At 37.8% G+C, this 24,232-nt stretch overlaps 3 protein-coding genes and 3 long non-coding RNA genes across 6 annotated transcripts; all 6 read right to left on the reverse strand.

The window, feature by feature from the left end:
• Nucleotides 1–1,985: 1,985 nt before the first annotated feature.
• LOC110893829 (pentatricopeptide repeat-containing protein At5g55740, chloroplastic) lies at nt 1,986–4,890 on the reverse strand. The gene has a single exon (XM_022140974.2). It carries the CDS (start codon nt 4,819–4,821, stop codon nt 2,335–2,337), a length of 2,487 nt encoding a protein of 828 aa, XP_021996666.1. The 5' UTR covers nt 4,822–4,890; the 3' UTR covers nt 1,986–2,334.
• A 3,711-nt stretch (nt 4,891–8,601) lies between these two features.
• On the reverse strand, nt 8,602–10,088 carry LOC110893828 (GDP-fucose transporter 1). Its single transcript, XM_022140973.2, has one exon. It carries the CDS (start codon nt 9,889–9,891, stop codon nt 8,869–8,871), a length of 1,023 nt encoding a protein of 340 aa, XP_021996665.1. The 5' UTR covers nt 9,892–10,088; the 3' UTR covers nt 8,602–8,868.
• Nucleotides 10,089–16,858: 6,770 nt separating this feature from the next.
• Nucleotides 16,859–17,738, reverse strand: LOC118484760. Its single transcript, XR_004874357.1, has 2 exons — nt 17,580–17,738; nt 16,859–17,109 (listed from the first exon to the last, which is right to left on the reverse strand). It is a non-coding gene; the product is annotated as an uncharacterized LOC118484760 (long non-coding RNA).
• Nucleotides 17,739–18,594: 856 nt separating this feature from the next.
• On the reverse strand, nt 18,595–19,445 carry LOC110896292. The gene is made up of 3 exons (XR_002567812.1): nt 19,357–19,445; nt 19,195–19,250; nt 18,595–18,630 (listed from the first exon to the last, which is right to left on the reverse strand). It is a non-coding gene; the product is annotated as an uncharacterized LOC110896292 (long non-coding RNA).
• LOC110896293 lies at nt 19,441–20,427 on the reverse strand. The gene is made up of 5 exons (XR_002567813.2): nt 20,394–20,427; nt 20,202–20,282; nt 20,033–20,102; nt 19,566–19,638; nt 19,441–19,489 (listed from the first exon to the last, which is right to left on the reverse strand). It is a non-coding gene; the product is annotated as an uncharacterized LOC110896293 (long non-coding RNA).
• A 2,241-nt stretch (nt 20,428–22,668) lies between these two features.
• On the reverse strand, nt 22,669–23,226 carry LOC110892298. Its single transcript, XM_022139472.1, has one exon. The coding sequence runs from the start codon at nt 23,224–23,226 to the stop codon at nt 22,669–22,671; it is 558 nt and encodes a 185-aa protein (XP_021995164.1).
• Between the last annotated feature and the right edge of the window lie 1,006 nt (nt 23,227–24,232).

The raw sequence follows: 24,232 nt of genomic DNA on the forward strand, positions 1-24,232 counted from the left end.
TGATTGTAATTTCACAATTTGAGAGCATTAATATGCAAAAAATAATATAAAATACTTGCATGGTTAAACGAATGGTGTTTGTATCAATCATATAAATGTCATGTTTAGGTTCATGTGCCACGCATGATTTTAGGATTCGTGTTGTGTTCGGATTCAACCCGCCAACACACCAACACAATGAATTTAGTACCCCTGATAAAATCTATACAAATTAACCATCTATTTCCTCCAAACCAACTAAATGGTATATTTAAATATTCAAAAAATACTATGAAATAACAAATTAAATGTAGTAACGTAACAGATTAAAGAGAGGATTTGGATCTACAAAGATAACATTAACAAACAATACCTACAAAAATTACAAAATTTCATATACCTGGTAACTTGATGCTTCTTCATCCAGTTTTTTTTTTTTTTTGGGTTATTGGATTTTATCACCCTCAACTATCGGCCTTTGGCCGTTGCTACCCGCAACTAACATTTTGATGTCCGGCACCCCCAACTTGACCTTTTGTTTGCAATGGCACCACCCAGTTAAATTTCCACTAACTGGGTTTGTTTTTTGTCCGACGTGGCACAAGTTTGCTGAGTTGGAGATGATTACGTGGCAATTATGTCTCACTATATCACACTTGTAAATACAAACAAACTGCCTAGTACCAACATCAAACCCACATTCTCCATCCAATCTTCCACACTCATCACACCGATCGCCATACGGATGGATCACTATAAACCACCTCAAAACCTCTCGTAAGTGCTTCGGCAAGAGTTAACAAGATCCGGTTAAGCTCAGCACCAACACTTTTCAACAAAGGAACCGTCACACCATTCCTACAATGTATCATCTTCCGTATCGGATCAATCGGGACCTCCGTGATTATAAAAAACGAATCCGTAAGATCCACACCTGGTTCCGGTCAAGTTGACTTCAAGAACCCTGTATACAACTGAATTAATTGTTAACTCTGGGTAACTGTTTTTAACACAGCTGAGGTGGAAGTCCGGTGGCCCACAGTGGTCCTGCTGGTTACCGCCAGTGAAAGGGTAGCTTAGGTTGTGGATATTGCCGTATGACCACCCCCTCCCTTTCCCCCATCTCTCTCTCTAAAATCAAAGTCACCGACACCATGGCACCCTCATCGGCACCATCTACAACAAAAAGTCATAGACGTACCCTTTGTGTGTACCATGTGCTTGCTTGCTTGTACCGTGATGACGATCAAGACTTGTTAGGGCTCCAAGCCTCCGGCGATCTTGTTAAGCGACGGTGACTGAGGTGGGTGCACACTTTTTTTTTCCGGCGATAGCACCGGCTTTGGTGGATGCACACTTTTTTTTCCGGCGGGGAAAGGTAGTGTGGATAACAAACCCACATGATCTTTGGCTCCAATTCAGTTTTCAAGTGATTTGATTGAACTATGAGGATGATGACGGTGACGATTTTTGGCGATTTCCGGTGAGTTTTGTAGATCGTAGTGAAGTTTTGGATCCATTTTGTTCATGATTTGCGCAACACTAATCGATTTGTAATCGTTTGTGATAGACTGTTAATGAGGTTTCTAGAGATTTAGTTGAATGATGTTAGAATAATGTGTAGAAATTGAAAATCCTAGAAATAGAGATATGAAGTTGCGTGATGGATGTAGATCAGAGATGTGTGTGTGTTTATACAGTCTGTCTGATGATGCAGAGGGATTTTGTGGGGATTGTTATAAAGAAGGAGAAGATGGTTTTTATGGGGATTGTTATAAAGAAGAGAGGGATATAACACATCACCGACACCTAATCATGTACACATCAGCAAACCTGTGCCACGTTGGACAAAAAACTAACCAAGTTAGTACAGATTTAACTGGGTGGTGCCATTGCTAACAAAAAGTCAAGTTAGGGGTGCCGGGCGTCAAAGTGTTAGTTGCGGGTGGCAACGCCCAAAGGCCGATAGTTGAGGGTGATAAAATCCAATAACCCTTATTTTTTTTAGATACACTACAAAAACTATTTTTACTTTTAATTTCTCTATGCTACAAAATTCTGCAAATTATGAAACTTTTTACAGGGTATGTATGTGCATATCTCTTAGATGTCCGATCCACCGATGACCCACATTCAACAAATAACGACCCGTTTGACCAAAATCAAGTCAAAGATTCACATATGCTTGCATTTCCGCTCTCAATAAAGCTAACATCGCGTAAATCTCATCACTTTGTGAATTCGATCTATCATTAGCAACAAAAACACGAAGTTCTTTTCGGATTTGAACCCAACTACACCCAGAATTTTACTTAACACGAAGAACGACCCGTTTGACTTTGACCTACCCTTGGGTCAAAGATTCACATATGCTTTCATTTCCGCTCTCAATAAAGCTAACATCGCGTAAATCTCATCACTTTGCGAATTCGATCGATCACTAGCAACAAAAACATGAAGTTCTTTCCCGATTTGAACCCAACTACACCCGGGGTTTTTCTTAATCCCCTTTTCTTTCATTAAACTCCTCAAATCCGACACCTCATCCCACATTTCATTTGCGGCATACGCATTCGAAAGCGCCGTATAATTTCCCGAATTATCTGGTTCCAACTTACTCAAATTCTCCGTTAAATGCTTTGCGATATCAATCTCGTTATGTTCTCTACACGACACAAGTAACGATCCCAATATATGCGAATCGGGCTTAAACGGCATGTTTTTAACAAGCCGAAACGCCTCAAACTTTCCGCATTTCGAAAGAAGACTCACCACACAACCGTAATGTTCCATCGTTGGCGCCACGTCATACTTTGTAACCATACTAACGAATATCTCCACACCTTCGTTTATTAATCCGCAATGTCGACACGCTGACAAAACGTTAGTGAACGTTATGCTATCGGGATTTACACCTTCATTTGTTAATTCCCGGAAAATCGCGATAGCTTCTGAGTGACACCCGTGTAACGCATAACCAGAAATCATTGCGTTATATAACGGTAATTGTTTTACTAAAATCGATTCGAATACCTTTCTTGATTGAATTATATTCCCGCATTTTGCATACATATCGACCATCGAAGTTGCTAATACGGAATTCATATGCATTTCATGCCTTAATACGTATCCGTGTACCGCTTTTCCAAGTTGCAAAGATGCGCGGTTTTTACAAGCCGAAAGTACGCCCACTATGCTTACGATATTCGGTTTTATCCCCTTTTCTTGCATATCGACGAATATTGTAATCGCTTCATCAACATATCCGTTTTGAACCAAACCCGTGATCAAAATGGTATGTGTAATCAAATTAGCTTCAACGCCAAACGATTCCATTTCGGAAAACGAAACCATGGCTTCGTTAACTTGCGCGTTTTTCAAGAATGCGAGAATTACCGAATTCCACGAAACGACATTCGGAGGTATACCCTCTAATTGCATTTCGTAGAACAACTTTAACGTCTCGCCACTTGACCCGAGTTCTGCATACGCGGCTAATAACGTATTCCATAACACGAGATCTTTAGTCTGTAATGACGAAAATACCCTTCGTGCTTCGTGAATTTTGTTACACTTAGCGTACATATCGATGATGCTGCTTGCAACCGCCATGTCGTACATAAGGTTGTTTCGAATGCATTGACAATGTGTTTCTTTTCCGAGTTTTAAACTCTGGCTATCGCCTGCACCAGTCGCGATTAACGTCATCGTCACCGAATCGAACTTTAATCCGTTTAATAACATGTCACTACACAAATTCAACGTTTTTTCGATATCTTTATCTTGTACATAACACGATACCATCAAGTTCCATGCTACAACGTCTTTTTTCACCATCTTGCGAAACACTTTCTCCGCATCTTTAACCAAACCCGTTTTCGAATAAAGATTAATCAACGACGTGCCCACAATGTTCCCTTCATCCAGCCCGTTTAAAACCGCAATCGAATGACCTTGTTTACCTTCTTCAACCGCGCAAAGATTAGCCGTAGCCGAAAGAAAGCTAACCATCGTAACAACGGTCGGTTGAACATCTTCCTTTCGCATATCCGCAAACACTCGAACCGCTTCTTCATACATCCCATTTTGCGAATAACTCACCATCAACGAATTCCACGTCACAACGTTTCTCTCAGGCATTTTATCGAACACCTTACGTGCATCTTCCAACGCCCCGCATTTCCCGTACATATCTACTAAACTACTTGCTACAAACACACAATCTTCAAAACCCATCTTTATAACATACCCATGAACCCCTTTTCCAAACCCGACTAACAAAAGCCCCCCACAAGCTTTCAACACATTAGGAATAATAAAATTATCACCCTCAAACCCACTTTCGACCATTTCAACAAACGTTAACAACCCCTTTTCAAACAGACCCATTCTACAATAAACTCCGATAACAGCAGCCCAAGAAAACACATTCTTCTCAACGACTTTACTAAACAACCCATTAACATCATCCAACTGATCACATTTCGCGTAAAAAACGACTAATTTTGTCTCAATGTAGTCATTTTTAGCAAAAGATTCACCCTTTTTGACAATTCGTGAGTGAATTTGCTTACCCAATGAGAGATTTCGGTCGTACACACATCCTTGAAGCAGATCACCGTACACATCTGCTCCGATTTCGAAGTGTTGTGAGTCTAGTTCGAGGAGAATGTTGACGGCTTCTTGGAGGTTGCCCTGTTTGGATGAAATTGAGATGTGTTTGAAGTAGGAGTTGTAGAGGATTTGATGGTGTTTTGGGGTGGGTAATTGGGTTTGGGGGTTGGGGGATTTGGTGATTGAAGAGGGGGTTAATGGGCTTGTTGGGAATTGGAGAGAAGACATTGTTGTGAAGAATGGTTTGAAGTTGGTTGAGTGGATAAAGTGAAGTGATCATGAGTTCATACCCTCCATTGAAATGTTTTTGTTATTTTGATTGAAAGCGGAACTCGTATATTTAAAAAAAGAGTAAATTACTTTCTGATTTTTTTTATTTAGTGATTTTAAACATTTGAGTATAAAATTAAAAAGTTTTACCCCCTGAGTCACTAGCCATTTATTTTATAACGTTTTGAGTCTAATTTTGTGTTGGGGAAATTTCAGAAACCGGACGATCAGAGAGGCGTGTAATCACTATCAGATCAAATTATTTCGTTGGTTCACCCGAATAATTCAATCGGATACAACTCTGATTTTGAGAAATTGAACCAGTGTATGTTGTTTTGTGTGAAAATGATGAACCAGTAGATTGTAACAAAAAAACTGTCTACGAAATTGGTTGTTTGGGGTTGTAACTGCCTCATGGCAGTTGCCTCTATTTTTCAGACAAACAATAGCCGAAAAAACTGTCGTATTTTATCATTTCGAAAATGATAAAAATTCCAGAAAATAAAATTTTCTGATACAGTTTCATTAAGGCAAGCCAAGGGCTCTGCCCCTTGGACCCCGCCAGGGGCTGCCGCCCCTTGGACCCTACTACCAGGGGCGCTGCCCCCGGACCCCCGCCAAGGGGTCGCGCTGCCCCCTTGGAACCCCCGTAGAGTACGGGTTCCGCCCGTACACTTCGAATAATAATAACTCAAACAAGCGTGCACTCCCGCACCTCCTAACTTGCTTGATGTGTATTATTATTCGCTTTGATCACCAAGTCAATCCCCGATTATACTAAAATATCTAACATTCCTCCCCCATTTTATAACGGTTTAATTCCAATTTTGTTAAAAAAAATTGGACTCAAAAGGTTAAAATTCAGACTCAAAAGGACTCACATGGTTATAGAAAAAGAGTCTAGGGACTCAGGCCGTTAAACATTTTGATTTTGGACTCAAATTACTAAAACCACTAAAACACAAAGACTCAAAAAGTAATTTATTCTTTAGAAAATGTGTCATTCTTTTTTTTTTTTTTACTTTTATTCATTACACACCGTATTGTGGTTTGGTGGTGGGTTTGTGGTTACCACCACCAAATATTGTTGTTCTCAGTGTTGTAGTAGTTTGTGTGGATTTGTTGGTTTCTTGCTCTTTAATTCTTGAGGGTTTCTTACATCCAATGATGACGTTGGCTTGCTTCTTGGCATGACAAATTCGGTTGCAGTCGTGATGACACTAAGCCATAAGGACGACGATGATGATCTCTTAGATATGAGTCTAATGTTTTAATTATTTCTTGTACTAAGGTGATGGTTTTGTGATGGTGACCAGTTCCGGCGATCGGTGGTGGTTGTGGTGGCTAACATCAGGGTTCATTACCGTCATCGTTCATCAAAAACCGTAATAGGTTGGATCTGATGGATGGAATGTAGAGAGAGATAAGAAAGGCGTTGGTGGTTGTGGGGGATGTCGGGCAATAAAGATGAAAAAGAGTCGAAATTTCTAGCTTACTTTGCATTTTCGAATACGTGGCTTGACTTGCATTTCTATTTTGAAACAAGCATTTAAATAGTTATGTATTAGCAAAGATATGGGCATAAATTTATATACTTTGAATGTATTTTAAAAGACACCCGAAGTAAATGATGATGGCGTTATGAATGGTAAGAGTTAATTACAATTTTTTCCTTTACGTTTATACCAAATTTCATTCGTTGTCCTTTGGCTTTAAAATTGATGACTTTTGTATTTTATGTATCTAAATGTTACACATTTTGTCCTTTGATCCTAACTTAGTTAATTTTTTTTTTTGTTAAATCTAGCCGTACGCCTTGCACATGAGGGTATTTTTGTCATTTCACTTTCTCACCACTCTCTCTCCCTCACTCACTTACCACCACCACCACCATCCCCCCACACCACCTGCTAACACAGCCCAAAAATGTTATTACTTGTCAAAATATTGATACAATTAGCTCTGCATCGATATCTCCATCACATATTTAATCCCTTTTTGCCAATTTGACATCCACTGCATCTGCAAGTTATGGAATCCGAAGTCTACTGTTTTTCTTGCCAACCATCAAAGACCCAAGATCGTCTGTATTTTGTGAAGATTAAACAAATAAATGAACAAAAATTCTCATGAGTTCACATGTGGAGTTCAAGGAGTGGACGTTTTCGCCACCAATGGTAGACTTCAGATCTTTGTATTTTCACTATTTTGTGAAGATTAAACAAATAAATGAACCAATATTCTCATGAGTTCACATGTGGAGTTCAAGGAGTGGACCTTTTCGCCACCAATGGTGGACTTCAGATCTGTTCCAGCGAGTTTCAGATCTGTTCTTGAAGGTGCGGCGGGGGTTCAATGGTGGACGGGTTGAAACCATCGGTCTTGCGGGGTTCAATGGTGGACGAGTTGAAACCCGTCGGACCAGATCTGTCTCAGTTGCGGCGAGAGTTCAATGGTGGACGGTAAGTGCAGGAGGAGGCGGTGGTGGACGGTGTTGCAACGGGAGGCGGTGGTGGACGGCGGGTGCAGGGGAGGCGATGGTGGACGGTGGTTGCAGGGGGAGGCGGGTGATGATGTGGTGGTGAAGAGAGACTGTGGTAGTATGGTAGAGAGAGAAGGGATGTGAGGGGTTGGAGATTTAAAGGAGTAATATTAATGTTGTTGTTGCTGCTGTTGAGGACGACGACCACCACCACCACAACCACAACCACCACCACAGCAGCAATAATAATTGTTTTATTTTTTTTAAATAATATTAAATAAATGGCAAAAAGACTAAAATACCCTTTTGTAATTTAACTTAACCAAAAAATCTAACTGAGTTTGGCCTAAAGGACATAACGTGCAAGATTTTGGAATATTATGTACAGAACTTGTCAACTTTTGTGCTAAAGGACACCGTCTGCAATTTGGTGTAAACATAAAGAACAAAACTTGTAATTTACGCAAATGGTAATTTAATATCATGATACTTAAATATAAACAAAGATTAACATGTGAGTTTAAAAATATAACAAGTCGTTTGTAGGTTAAATAGCTTGGCAACATATTTTAAAGCCCCCGCTCCATCTCAGCGGGGCGCACATCTAGTTCTTAGTAAAAAGTAAAAAAAAAAAAAAAAAATCTAAATCAGATTTGCTAATTGTGAATAGGATCGGTTCTTGATTTGCTCCCGGACACATTTTACTGTACTTGAAATGCTGAATGATAGAGCCATATCCAGTAACTCAAAAACATCTTTGCTGGTATGTATGGGTGTTCAAAAACATTAGAGTCTGAAGTCTGAACCATCCAAATCGAGCTAAATCATACGTTTCAGTCCGGTCTGGTTTAAAAGTGAGCGGTTAGTGTTTCAGCAAGAGTAAGAATACCATGCAGACACCAAAGGATAAGGATATTGAGCCACTTGAAGATGTGTTTGAAAAAAAAAGTACGCAACGATCACGAAAGAGGGGGGGGGGGTGTTTACAAGGCATTCTTGGTGTCCGGTGGTTTGAATGGGGAAATAATGCTATAAGGGCAAACCCGTCTTTTGTTGCAACACCATTGATGCCCAAAGAGTTGTACAGTGGAATGTCTTATATGAGGCGAGTTTAAATATAGTATAAAGGCCCGGATCTCATCGATCAATGGTTTGACACATTGATAATAGAACAAGAGAATAAACGCGTAGCTACTTACTAAAAACGCACAAATTTACCTTAAAAATCAAAATAATAGAACAAGAGAATAAATGCATTGATAATGAAATTGCATGCTTATAATTTAAAATTAAAACTCATTGACAAAACAAGTAATGTTCACTGCTTTAACAAAACAAAGATGCCCGAATACACAAGGCATAAATCGTTCGTAATTTGCAAAAAAAGACCTATTCGATATAGCATTCATAATACGAATCCAAAAGAAAATAATATAGCTGACAATGTAGTACATAAAAGTATACAACTAACCAACTCAAAAGCTTCGGTTGACCAAAACCGCTTCATACGAGAATCAAACCGCTTATACGCTGCCCTTTTCTTGATCTTCTTCCGAATACTCATCAACGTCATCCTTGTTCTCCATTAGCTTAGACGCCGCAGGATCCCGTTGCGCAGACGGATTACTAACTCCTGTTACCGACTGCTGATACAAAATACCTCCAGCAATCGTCACAAGCAAACAAAACAACCCGAACGGACTAGCGTGTTTATCCCAAATCACAACATTAATAGCCACCGTAAGAAACTTGTTCACAACTCCAGTGACAGTAAACGCGGTCGCAGATATCGCCTTCCGACACGCAAACCCAAAGAAACTAATCAAAAGCCCAAACACACACGACAACGAAACCGCAGTAAACGCCACAGCCTCAAACACATTCCCACCGTTCGACCCAACTGCCGCAAACACATCCGTATACTCACCCGTCACAACCCAAAACAACGGAGCCATCATAAGCGACAACAAATTGTTATAATACACAAACCCCCACGTATTCAACCCGAGATTCGTAACCATATGTTTAATATAAACCATTTCGGTTGTTATCGTAACCAAATACGCAAACGCCCACGAATACGCAGTCAACGTAAACCCCGAATCCGTCGCAACGTACCCAACCGCGCCCCCGAGAATAACCAAAAGCGACACGAATGTCACTTTCGACGGAACCGGTTGCTTCCTAAACACAACATCAGCAACAGCTACCAAAAGGGGTGTTAATGATCTAAAAACTATGAATGTATCGACATTCGCATGGCGTAACAGATTTGTATTTGTAAAGATAGCTAAATAGAACACAACAGCAGCTGGTAAAAACTTCTTGGCGGTTTCCCACACGAATGGATCGTGGGTTAAGAACCCTAATTTCCCCAAAACCCAGACGCCTAAAGCGGAAGTTAAGTACTGTAAAGCGGTTAATAGACCTGGGTAATTGAATTTAGTGATGGCGAATTTGTTGATTACTGCTAGTAAGCTTGAACATAGAGCGTACCCGATTACTAGACTGCTTGTAGCGTAATGTTGCTTCTGTACTACTGCCATTGTGGGTCGAATTGGGGTGAATTAGGGTTTGATATGATCGGATCTGGAGAGATTGGGGGTGTAAGATGTGGGGGGTGTGGGTTAATTAATGGGAAAAATATCCATTTGGTGGGGGAGATGAAGATCTGGTGATGGATGGGTAGGCTGAAACAGAGTGATTGGGTTGATTTCGAGGACTTATGGCAGTAAATGAATGCCGTGTTCTATGGGATTCGTTTATACATGTGTTATTTCCTCTTGTAATGTTAATTTTTTTTAACTGCAAGAAACGACGTGACAACTATGATACCGAGCGTTGTGGTAAAGGTAGACTACTGGACCGCTGACAGCCTCTTTACTCTCCCTGGTGCGCGGAAACCTGACCTCTAATCGCCCGAAGGCACGACAGTGGAATAATCGGTAAAACCTCGTCTCCCATCCAAGACAAACCGACGCCACCCGTATTCGTCCTTCACCTGGATGCCGCAGAATATAATGGGGAGAGTGGGAGTCGAACCTGGGTCACAATAAACACCAAATCTTTCCCCAACCACTCCACCACTACCTCATTGGCCGTTTATACATGTGTGATTTCCTCTTGTAATGTTAAATAAGCTCAGATTTTATTATTTGGTCGATAACACTTTTAACTTATAATTGTACTACGCTACTTCAAACTTTCAACTTATTTTTCTCTGACACTCCTAAACTGACTGAATTTCAACTTAGTTTTCTCTGACACTCCCAAACTCGCTGAATCCTAACTCAGTTAACTGGCGTCAGATGTCACATCACTAAACAAGTGTCACGTCATAAAAAAAAAGCTATGTCAGATGTCACATTATTAAGAAAAACCACGTGAGACACCACATCATTACACAAGTGTCACGTCAGCACAAAAAAGAAAAAAAAAAAAAAACTAAATGAGTTAGGTTTAGTTAGTTTGGAAATGCCAGAGGAGTTCGAAGTGACGTGGTGCAACTCGTAAGTAGGGGTGTTCTTCGGGTTGTTTTCTCGGGTTTCTCGGGTCGGGTTGTTTGGGTTTTCAAAACTAAAAATATTATCCAAGAACCAAACCATTCTAGGTTCGGGTTTTTCGGTTTTCGGGTTAAATCGGGTTTCGGGTTAATATAATTTTATCGGCTCCAGATTTCAAATTCTCTAGAAAACGAATTGGATTGAAAATCGAAAGTCACATGGAATTCAATTTCAAAACTTGATTACAAGGTTGGAACTGGTTTTGGGTCGGATACTCTCATCGATGTAGTTTAAAATAAGTCTATGTATAGAAATATGATACAGTATATGATCAACATCAATGTATCTTATATAAAGGATATCGGTTATATAAATATATAATTTGGGGAATGACTTCAAGATAGGATTCATCTGGAGTTGAATATGAGCTTGAAAGTTGTTCGGGTTTTTCGGGTGTAACCCGAATCACCAAAACTATATCCACTAACCAAACCGTTTAAAGTCAATCGGGTTCGGGTTCGGGTAATTCGGGTATGATAGTTTCTCGGGTCGGGTAACATCGGGTCGGGGTCGGGTTCGGGTAACACGTACACCCCTGCTTGTAAGTTAAGAGTGCTATCGGGCAAATGGTGAAAGTGTGGTTATTTAAATCCAATAACCCATTAGAAAAGACTATTGAAATAATACTTTCAAATTAAAAATAATAAAATGTTATTTTCAAGGTGTAGTTTTTTTTTTTAAATATCAACGTATAAAAATACAATGGTCGTCGATGCTTATAATAGTAACATCAATCCTTAAATTAATAAGGTGAAAAGAAATATTGGCTATCAACGTATAAAAATACAATGGTCGTCGATGCTTATAATAGTAACATCAATCCTAAAATTAACAAGGTGAAAAGAAATATTGGCTATCTAGATAAACGCCACGTCCACACAGCCGTGTGAACCACCACTACCAACGACAATCCTTAGAACTGTGAGGTCTGTTACGCCTATGTTCGAGTAATTTCATTATTAATATGTTAACAAAATTCAAATCCTCTCCCGGTAATTGTTATACACATGGAAACGTAAACAGATAGTTATTTAGGTATAGATGGTTGGAAACTTCTTTTTTTGAACGACGTACGATTAAGATGTCGCTAATCGAGTTAGTAGTTAGTATGTTAATATTACCAAGTTAGTATTAAAATCACCTCTTGCCTGGATTTGAACCCAAGACCTCCAAGAGAAGCAAAACTTTTAATATGGATATTTAAACGTGATTCTTGCTAGTAGAGTTTAATCTAAAAATATTAAATGAAGAAGATCGACACGGGTTGAATCTGGTTAGCTAAATGCCATATTTTTTTTTCTTTTACTAAATCCTAACGAGGCCTAAAACAATAAAACATGCTAAATAACTGTGTCGGTTGGTGCGTCTTGAGGTCATGCTTTTGAACTTTTTACCTAGACAATTCCCTCTTACAACAAATAATACTTAAATACCTTTAGAAAAAATAATACTTAAATAATTATAATTTGGTAGTAATTTAAAAATGAATTATTATAATTAAAATATATTAGTACTGAAATAAATTATGTAATATGTGGGTAAAATCCTTTAGAATAAATAAATAATTTTCTTAGAGTAGTGACTAATATGAATCTGTAAATTATTTGTCAATCGATAATATAAATGTTTGTGAAATAAGAATACAAACGTTGAAGAAAACTTCATGATAGAAGTCGTATATTTTTAATAGGTATATTAAAGGTTATTCAAATTCATGACTTGTAGATTTTAGTTAATGAAACACTAAATGAATGGGCCATTGATAATCGATAATTTCGTTTTTTTAAGGGTGGCTTTCTATGTACAGGACCTAGTGGTCACTGGGTTCTTGTCAAAGACAATCCCCCGTCAGCCCCGCCTCCGGACGTGATGTTCTATCGGCCCCGGCCGCCGCGCAAACTGACATTCGCCCGGAAACCAGATTGCCCTCACACGAGAACCTCGCTGGGGTAACAGCCGGGTAAAACCGGGTTGCCCTCCGGATCAAACCATGCCTCGGTAGGAAACGATCCATCATTGGGACGTCCCGCACCTTTTGCTACAGCCGGGAGTCGAACCGGCATCTCCAAGGAGAGCACCAGCCCAACTGACCAACTGAGCTAGGGTGGGGGATAATCGATAATTTCGTAAACTAGATAAGTAATACAAATGGGTGAAGGGTTGTATTCAATTGACAAAATTATTGGAGTTAAGTGTTGAGTTTAAGGCTGATTGAAGACAGACTTAAACTATTAAAAAAACAAGTAGTACAAATTCGGTAGAGGTTCCGTGACTTTTCCTTAAGAAATATATTTATTTGGATACAACTTACGTTTATTTAAGATCCATCCATGACTTTTCTTTAAGATAGTCGTGTTCCATGGGATTCGTTGAAAATTGTGTTTTTTTCCTTGTATTGAATTGAAATAATATAAGGTGACGCCACGTCAGATCCACGTTAGTGAGGGAGCTTTATCACGCATGCCTTTAACTTGGAGGGTGTGGGATAAAACCCACTCAATGTCTGTAGCGCCCCCTTATCTTGATCCCTTCCCTTAACAAATCTCGATCAACTCAACATTTCTCCGTTAACATAGTGGCGAGACTCCCATGGCGCCCCAGTTTAACTTGCAGGGTATGGGTGGTGGCGCCGAGGAGGGGGGTGGGGGGCGTTATAGGCGGTGAGGTGGCACGGTGGCGCCCTCCATACCCTCCGGCCTAAATGAGAGTATGGCTCTATGCGAATCGAGCAAAAACAAATAAGGCTTTTTTGTCGTGTTTGTTATGAAAATAAGGTAATGATCATGTACAAGTAAAAATTTTCACACGTAGTATACACAAGAATATGGGTTTGACAAGTGACCTTTTCGGAGGAAAGAGTATTATGTATTTAATTATTCTCTCTTGAAACTACTCTACCCTTGATTTTTAAACGTATATAACTTTTTTATACGATAATACATATATATATTTTTTAAATTACAACGTATTAACAAACATTTCATTCTTTTTAACTTGAGCAGGCTATTGCAATAGTTCTATTAGTTTTTTAAATTTTATTTTACAAGCTATAAAGTTACGTAATTTGTGTAACGTTATGTGATACGTACCGAAACATAATCAATGAATACTTAAATCACATACCATAAGTGCAAGCACTAACAAATTCTCATTGTAAACATTACATCTATAATCACGTAAGAAATTAGACGAGTCCTTACACTCGGAAGGGTATAAACCACATTCTATATTCTATCTGGTCGACGTTTAATCTAGCGAACCGTACATATCTATTAAGTTAACCGGTCGAAGTCAATGACTTTTAAAAGACCCATTAACATTCTAACGGATCATATTTCCGTTCATTCCAGACTAGAAACCTCCAGTAAATTTCCCCTAAGTTTAGGTTGTTTTTGAATTACGGCTATGCTAAAACATCTTTGATTTGTAAAGACTAGTGCATGTAAATACTCTTATTCTAATTTCTTTCTTAAAGGCTTGGGATACGAGTATACGACACTAGCCGCTTGGTCGAGTATTGAATAAAGGGCGAACGATGTCAAAGAAATTCAAATAATCCGTTTTAATCTGTTTTGCTTGATATCTTAAACATTGGACGTGAATACGACCGTGTCCTGGATATCCCCACTCATTTAATTGCAAATGGCCACGACCTAAACCAGTGGCGGAACTAGAAGAAATATTCAGGGGTATCCCAATTACGATACATTTGTAGAACATAATATTTTTACCTACATTACGAGGCATGGCCGATCCTGAAAATTCAAGTGCCTTGGGTGAGCCAAAAAAAAGGCCCTTAACTCTTACCGAATTAAATTTTATAAACTAGTTTTTTAAGTTATTAGGATTTAGGTTAACGAATCAATATTGAGCATATCACATTTGGGCTAGACTTTATGAATTAATATTGGCAATAAGTTTTTAGATTTTAAATTGGGCTATATTTATTTTTAATTTTTAGATCGAAATTAAACAATTCAAGAACTCAAGAAGAAAAGAAATAAAGAATACTCACAACTCACAATCAGCACAACAGTAGCAACTTCAGCCAATGAGCCTGTTCGATGATTATTGTTCTGAACTGTTTCAGCAATCAGCAGCGATACCTTCAGCTCGTGTTCAGCGACTTGGTATCCTTGTTGTTCAGCGACGTCAGCGTTCAGCCCACTGGTTTACAAAAAGTTCACAATTAAAGCTTGTTTTTTGGATTTTGGTTTCGTCATCACTTCAAAGAATTCAAACAATCAAACAATCAATTAACAATCAAACTAACAACCAATAATCAGCCAATAAAAACAATTAACAAGAATAAAACTAATAAAACTGACCAAACTAACCAATAATCATTTAATCTTCTGTTCGACTCTGTTCGAGTGACTCAATGTGCTGCTACGGCTGCCAATTCTGTTCGAAGATTTAATAAATCAGCGGCCAATAACAACTTATCAACAATTAAACCAACTAACAACAAGTAACTAGAAGTCTAGAACATTAACTCATAATCATAAAACTAATCAAACTGAAACTAACCAATATTTATTAAATCTGCCACTCTGCGTCCTCCTGCGAATCTGCGATGACAGAGCAAGCAATCCTGTTCGTTTGAATCTTCGTGTGATAATTCTGTTGTTCGTGACTTCGTGTAATCGTCCTGTGAATCTGCAAGTGCGATGACAGCAACAAGTCAGCAACAACAGCAATCCCTTGTTCAGTTGTTCGTGTAATCGTTTGACAGCAGTAAGTTAGCAACAACAAGCAATCCTGTTCGCTGTTCGTGTGACAATTTTGGACGTTGACAGCAGGTCAGCAAGCCCTTGTTCGTGTCATCGTGTGTGGAGTGTCGACCTTTGATATCCCTGCTTCATTCAATCTGCCGCCCATTCAATCTAATACACTATTGGGTTATTTGGGCTAATTACTATTGGGCTATCATTTGGTTTTTTTGGGTAATATAATCAATATTATTTGGGCTTAATTTCAGTTTGTAAATTTTTTTTCAGGGGTGTCCTAGTACTTGTTGAGGGGTGTCCTTAGTATAAAAATCGAAAAAAATAAAAATAAAATTTTACACTACCGGAAAAAAGTTGAGCCGTAGCCTGTGCTACGCCTCAGCCTACATTAGGTCCGCCCCTGACCTAAACACAGGGTGTAGGTATACACCCGACAGACGCTACCAAGTCCACCCCACTCCCACATTCTTTTAAAGTGATAGTTGTTGAATTTTGAGGTCATAGCATGGTCAAAACTTAAGTATGTTTGTGGAAATTGTTGCATTATTGAAATATAAGGTCATTTTCTTCTCATTTCAAAACACACTTACCCTTCCCTTCTCTCTTTGTCTACGACTCAAGCATCCCCCCTCACAACTTTCATTTTCTAACCCGTTATGAACTAAATCATACACTAGGAATCAATAAAATGTTAATGTTGAGGTATTAGAAGAATTGGAGCTATATCTTAATATCAAGCCTTCTACCATCTATTTTACAAGAAGTAAACTTCCCTAGTTTTAGAATAATGGTGAGGAATCTTGTTTCCATTTTGTTCATACGTTTATTTGATGTCTATTTGTACAAGTCTTTGTCACCAAATGAGATGTTAAAAGTGTATTTTGTCAAAAACAAGTAACTCAAAGTTAAAAATAGAATTTATGGAAGCTTGTATGTGTGTGTATGTAGCCGTGGGTTTGATGATGTTATTGCGTGTTCGTATGTTAAAACATACAGTTAGTATGTTTAAGGGTAAATTTTGTATGTAAAGACTTGGGAGATGATTAAAGTGAGTTTATGCATTATTTAACATGTTAAGTATATTTTTTGAGTTAAACTAGAGGGTAGGCCCGTGCGATGCACGTCATGACCAACAGTTAGTGTCCTTCATTTTGTGGTGCGTTCGAGAAAAATGTTTATGCATGGATAAAAGGTAATTAGCCAAAAGACAATGTAAGAGAAGCCATACAAAACGTCATAAGAGCTTGTACCATAAGCCGGCCACACAAAATTTAAGGCGTGCATAGCACAGGAAACTTTGTTTGCGGAATGTGTTTAAGAACAAACATGTATGCCAAGTCTAAAAACATACATTACAGAAAAAAAAAATTAAAGGAGTTCATAAAGCTTCCGGTTTTATTCAATAATTCACGAAATCTTCTGCCGCTAATGCATGCCCATGTAGTCGCCCTTCCCCTTAGTAGTTTCTTGTCTACAACAGGTTTAAGCAAGTAAACATAAGCAACGGCTATGAGTTAGTCAAATCAAATATCTTAACATATGTGCACGCATGACTCTCCATACATGACTAACCCATAAAAATCACTGAGAGAACTCACTACCATATGAAAACCTTAAATCATATTACAATATGCAACAATAAATTAAATAAAACCAGACTAAATTGTAACTGCCTAAAAACTTGAAATGAATATTAAACGAACTTAAACATAGATAAATGAAGGTAAATGAACACACATAAACAAATTTTTAAGTGAACGAACGTTTATGAACATATATAAACTAACGAAGCATGTGTTCATGTTTGTTCATTTAATTAATGAACAAAAAAATTGTTCATGTTCGTTCGTTTATTAAGAACATCCGTATCGGTTCGCTTACAGGCCTACCCACAACTCTTTTAATGAAAGTAAGACTTATTCAAAGCATTATAGAACATACCTTCCATGTTTTTGAAGCAAAGATCTCCTAACAGCCTGAGTTGGATGAGCAGTGAACACTAAATCAACTGTTTGATTTTTCAATGAATCAAAAACCTCTTGAGGTGATTTTTTAAGCTTATTCACAAGTCTCTTAAGAGTTTCTTCATTGGATGAGTTAAAATATATCATATCTTGCTGAAAAATGTCGGTGTTGGTTCATTCTTCCCCTTCAATGTATAACAGGATCGTTTCACACAAAGAACCAATCTTTTTCATTCGTTTCACACAAATTTGGATGCATACGTATGTCAATCGTACCTGCGATTGGATCTTGTTTAGAGGTTGAGAGTCGATGGCTTCTTCCACACCTTTAGAGGTTGAGAGTCGATGACTTGTGATTTTGTAATACAGCACTACCATCTACAATACCCTGTTTTAAAAACATAAAAGTTATAAAAAAAACAATAGATTTGTGAATTAAACAAATACACCACTTAAAACATGATATACAAGTTAATACGGAGCAAAGTTTGAAAAATATAAGTTGAATGGACTCATTTTTGATGAATAGGTTGAAATTTCCACCTCAACTTGTTCTTCGCAGTTGTTACCAACCTTGCACTGTCTCTTGCAGGGCTTCTATAGAAAGTGTATAAGATCGCACATATATCGGGTTCTTTGGCTTCACCTTTGATGCAGTGTCTTACGTAAAATCAATCTCATGAGCACCAACTCTTGCAGCAATATCCTTCAATCACAAAAAGGGCTAGTGAGGGAAACTTTATCCAAATGTGATGGTATGGTGTCCCATCCACTTTATATGGATTATGATGACCTTTCTCATGGAAACAATATGCTGTTTTTATTGCTATGTGTTTTCATGAATTACCATAATTATTAATTTTAATTTTAAAATTTTAAAATTTTAAATATTAAGAGGAGTAATTAAATTACAGATGTGGTTACTAACATCATGTTGATGGATGCTGCAATGGTGTACCCGATTGCTACTTCAATAAGATTCAAGATTCACGTACTGGACAATTCCACAAAGGTTAACTTGAACCCACCTGAAAAGTTTTAAAATATTTTATAATTAGACATCGATTCACTCTGGGTGTATTGAATTTGCTTAGGTCTATCTAAACAGTTTGGTGCCAGTCTCAAGACTCAAAATTGGCTGGACTTAATTTGTAAGAGAATTGGGTCGGACACGAGACAACTTAAGTTCACTTTTGGCAGGCTGACCCGAACCTGGCCCAAATATTCACAGGCTGACCCGAACCCGACCCGTTCAACCAGGATTTTTTATTATTTTTTTCAGCAAATTAATATATTAAAATAAATATATACTACAAAAAAACACAAATTAGATATTAAAATTACATTAAAATCATAAAAGCTTATGTCAATTTCTATTTTTAAGTTATAAGAATAGCATAAAATACACACCAAATTTAATTTATAACATAAAACATATTGTAAAAATATAATATTACAGAAATGGGTTAAACGGGTCAACCGCCAACCCGACCAGGTTGACCCGAACCTGACCCGAACCCGTTTAGATAACAAACTCATACAACAATAAAGAACAAAAACATTTAAAATCGCAATAGAAAAAGATGAAAAACCTCGACATTATGTGCCTGCTCTGTTCCTTTTGATTTTGGTTCATGGAACAAAATACCTGCAATTAATCACTTCTTAGCCACCTATCTATATGTATGGGGATAACGATAACGATAACGACCCACGCGTTGGGAGGGTTTATAAATTCTTTAAACCAATCTTACCGAATTAACTAACTGAATAGCAGCAAATGCCAACTGAAGCAACTCGTCTTTATTCAACACAGAATTTTCCGAAAGCAATGTCAACAAACTATCCAGCATATCCTCGAGCCTAGAACAGACTCCATTAAACGATCTACAATCAAAACATCAACCCGTTAAACCAAACAATCAAAAACCTCATTAATCAAATCAGTCATTATACATCTTACTTATTCGCATCATTAACCGTTATACCCTCTAACCCGATCCGAATCACATCAATCCACTTCTCAACATCACCCCCTGCAATAGAACTATCATTGAGGGTAAACTAAAAAAATTCCCATAGTAAAACCTTCTTTTAATCTAACATAAGAGAATTCTAATCAGTCACAATTTACAAATTATCTTTCTACGCGGAAGGTGTGCTTTTTTGGTCATATTATCTATTAACTTCTTAAATAATATTAATATTTTTTTGATAAACCCTCAAAAATCTAATTGTTACAACCTCAAACACCAGAAACACATCAAAAACACTATCTTGTTAATTATCCATATCACTTTATCCCTTTCAAACCATAAATCCAAACACCCTTTACGCGCTACGCTCACAAAAAAAAGATAAGAAACGAAAACCAGACCTACATACACACACACACATATATATATATATATAGAGAGAGAGAGAGATGACCTGGGCGTTTACTGCTAACTCTCCAAACTGAAGATCGAACTCTTGCAGCTCTTGTCATCCAAATTCTCGCCTGACAAACAAAGTTATGAAGTAACAGTAAATCAACAAACAGATATGAAACGAAAAACCAAAGAACAAAATAGAATAAAGTGCATAAAGGGGTAACGACCATGAAGTGGGAGTGGTAAATTAGTGTTATCCGGTCAAACGTAACAGTAGCCGGAACAAAAATCAAGGGCCGTCGGAATACCTGTATCACCGGTTTTATGACTGGATGTTCAAGGAAGAGTAGGGATATCAAGGATCAGTTTAGGGTTAGAAATTGAAATAATAAATAATAGCTATGTCACAGAAAACCGACCTGATTAAAAGTGTGGTCGCCAGTCACCGGAGCACCAAATGCAAATACTGATTTCAAACATCAGAACACCGATTAGCGAATTTAGATACAAATTTCGATTAAATATCTACAGATTCAGATCAAATATAAGTTGTAATCATCTGTATTAAAATCACAAACAACATCAAGATACGGAATTGCTTCTGAATATACACTCAACATGGGTAAAAAAAATCAAACGGTGGTTACCTAAAGATGCGATTAGAGAGAGAGTTCTGGCTACCGATACGAAAAGGAGAGCGAGCGGCTTTGGCTTGAGAGGATGCACGCGCCGCTGCGCTACGGAGGGATGATGACCGGAAAATTGATCGGACGGCAGCCGCTGTAGTCACCATTGTGTGTGTGGTGTACATTGTTTTGATCCGGTTGCTATCAAGGGTTTTGAGTTTTGGGAGATATAAAGAAAGAAAGTGAAGAGGTGAATGAAATTAAGTCATCCTCTTCTACACTTGAAGTTTGACGATTGGGTTTCTGGGAATTAAACGTGGGAGGACGATTTCTCTATTTTAACCCTGAGATGTCTTAAAATTTTATAGAACTTCCTTTTTAAATGGAGTTAATTACTGTTTTCGTCCCTGTGGTTTGTCAAAAATCACTATTTCAATCCATTAGTTTAAAAATTGCGATTTCAGTCCCTGTGGTTTCACTTTCGTAACCATTTCAGTCCACCTCGTAACCATTTTAGTCCCTGTACTTACAGAATAAATGGATTGAAATGGTTACGAAAGTGAAACCACAGGGACTGAAATGGTTACGAAAGTGAAACCACAGGGACTGAAATCGCAATTTTTAAACTAATGGACCGAAATAGTGATTTTTGACAAACCACAGGGACGAAAACAATAATTAACTCTTTTAAATGGCTTTAAACATCTTGTACATGTTGCTTTAAAATTGATACGCATGGCAAAATTACCATCTGGTACATCACTTCTCTTTTTTAATATATTATATATTATAGATTATAGATATTATAGATTATTTTAATCAATATTATTTTAAGTACTGCATTTAAAACATCATAAATGTTGATTTTAAAACAGAACATGTAACTAAATTTTAGATTTTTGAGTTAAATAGCTTAATATATGAGAAATTGAAATTTTGGCTATATTAATGTGTATACTTTAATAGAAGGATGAATATGTTTAATTGTAGAAATTTTGTATGATAATGCTTGAAATTTTTTTAAGTATATGTTTATACTTGGTTTTACATGTTATGTATATATGTGGTAATATATGGCTTATTATGTATAAATGGTGATCTTGGTATGCTAAAGTGATATATTAACATAAAGATCACCAAGTATGGTGATGTTGTGATTAGATGATCATGTCAAGGGTTTGTATCAACTACAAACTTCCGATCTTCACAGGTCCTTCACGAAGGTGCCGTTTGTTGAATCGATATCTTACTACTCTAATTGTATTCGTATATATCAAAACTGAATGAGAGAAAAAAAATGGAGGGAAATAAATACAATATCGATTACATATAACGCATATCTTACTACTTCTAATTGTATTCGTATATAACAAAAATGTAGGACAAACATGGAGGATCAAAGCTCCTGTTATATACAGGATAGGGATTTGACGAGAGCGGATCTCGGCGGACTTATCATCGCCATTCATAAAGACAAAATTGGTCTTTCATTTTCCCAAAATGAATTTCGTAAGCTATTTTATTGTATCTTTAATTTAAGTTCTGCTTATCAATTACTTTAATGCATTTGACCTAATTAATTCTATAACAGGTTTGCCGACTGAGAGCTTCATATATAAAAAGCGCATCACCCGGGCGCTGGTCCTTTTTCTTTATTTTTTTTAAGGGCCGACAAAAATTATTTATTCATTGTAGCAAGATGCTACCCACCATACTTACAAATATTCAACCATAGTTACCTAATTCGCGGTTCGCTCCGGTTCGGGTATGCGGTTCGGGTTCGCGATTCACTAGTTGGCACGAATTCGGTACGGAGGGGGTAGGTTCATTTCGGTACGATTCGGTACGCTATTCCGGTACGGTTTACCATTTATAATGTTAAGTTTATATTTTATGTGTATAAACTTATAGTTTGAAGACCAAATGTAAACTAGTGAAGATAGAGGGGGTTAAACGTTAAAATAAACAAACTAGTTTTACACTTTTTATGTAAAAGTTTAAAGTTTTAAGGATTAATTTAAAGTAGTAAAACATAGAGGGGTTAAATGTTAAAAGTTTATAAACTTATTTAACCTAAAGTTGAAACACGACAGCCACTATTCTTCTTCTTCATCGTTTCAGGCCAATATTGCAGCACCAGTTCTGAAACACAAATTGGAACGACATTGTAGGCTTGCAACACCGGTTGAAGCTCTAAAACACAAATTGGAACGACATTGCAGCACCAGTTGAAGCTCTGAAACATGAATTGGAATGACGAATCAAACCCTAAATTCGCGAATTGATAACGAACTGGTCGTATACGAATAACTTGTCCAAAAACCACTTCATTTCTCGTCTTCCAAATACACCAGAAGGTGACCAAAATAACGGCATACAATGCTTTTTTCCTCTTACTCGAACCCGGATGAATTTCGTGCAACGCAAGTATATCCCTTATGCCGAACGCAATAACCGGCGGAACCAAACACCACCCTGCAATATTTAACCATATTACTTGTGCAAACTGACACGAAACAAATAAATGATCACTCATCTCCCCATAGTCTCCACAAAACACACACAGTTGGCTCTGCACCGGGATGTTTCGCGCTGCCAGTGCACATTTGGTCGGCAACCGCTCCATCTCTGCCCTCCATGCGACTATTGCAACCTTATTCGGAACCAGTTACACCATTCAAATACTCTAGAAGGACGCTCTCGATTAAACGGGTCGAGTAGCCGTTTGATACTAACGACATTAAAGGTACCAGATTCTTCATATTTCCAGCTCCATCTATCATTACCAGATGACAAAGTAAACCCGCTGATCAATCCCAAAAGTTGTTGTAGTTGGTTATTTTCGTTATCGCCCAGAGCCGAAGACAACCAATCCCAATGAAAAACCACACCTGCCTTGCCTACCCCCATCCGTTCATTAACCATACAATCTTTGTTTTTTCTGAGCTTTGAATAAGTCCGGGAATTTTATGTATAGTGGTACCTGATCAGCCCAACAGACTAACCAAAAGGAAATACTCTTACCATTCGCCAAAATCACAGACGTAGCATTCTTTAAATCAATCTCGGCTCTTAACAAAATATGCCAAATACTATAGATATTTTTCCACGGACCGGCTATAAAGACTTTTGTTGGAATATCTTTCCATACTCTTGGGTTGTGATGAATCGCCCAAACTATTCGTCTCCACAAACCTTCTTTTTCTGTTTTAAACCTCCACCACCATTTTGCCAGCATTGCTAAATTAGCGTCCCTGAGTGAGCCAAAACCCAACCCCCCGTATTTAATAGGAGCAATAGTTTTTTTCCCACGCCACCCAGTTCATTTTGGCCTTTTCTTCCGAACCACCCCAAAAGAAAACCCTCCTGATTTTATCTAGTGACTCCAGGACCTTTATTCGTGCTTTAAAAAGTGAGAAATAATATGTTGGTAAGGAGTTTAACACCGATTTGATTAGTGTTATCCTACCACCATATGATAATGTTTTTGCTTTCCATAGAGACAACCTACTTTTAAATACCACCGACTTCCAATTTCGAGGAAGATTCACATTCGCACCTACTAATAACCCAAGATGCTTAAACGGGAACGTACCTTTTTTGCACCTCAGTAGATTCGCCATATCTTGAAC

Source organism: Helianthus annuus, chromosome 12 (genome assembly GCF_002127325.2).
Source record: "Helianthus annuus cultivar XRQ/B chromosome 12, HanXRQr2.0-SUNRISE, whole genome shotgun sequence".
In the NCBI taxonomy this organism is placed as follows: Eukaryota; Viridiplantae; Streptophyta; class Magnoliopsida; order Asterales; family Asteraceae; genus Helianthus; species Helianthus annuus.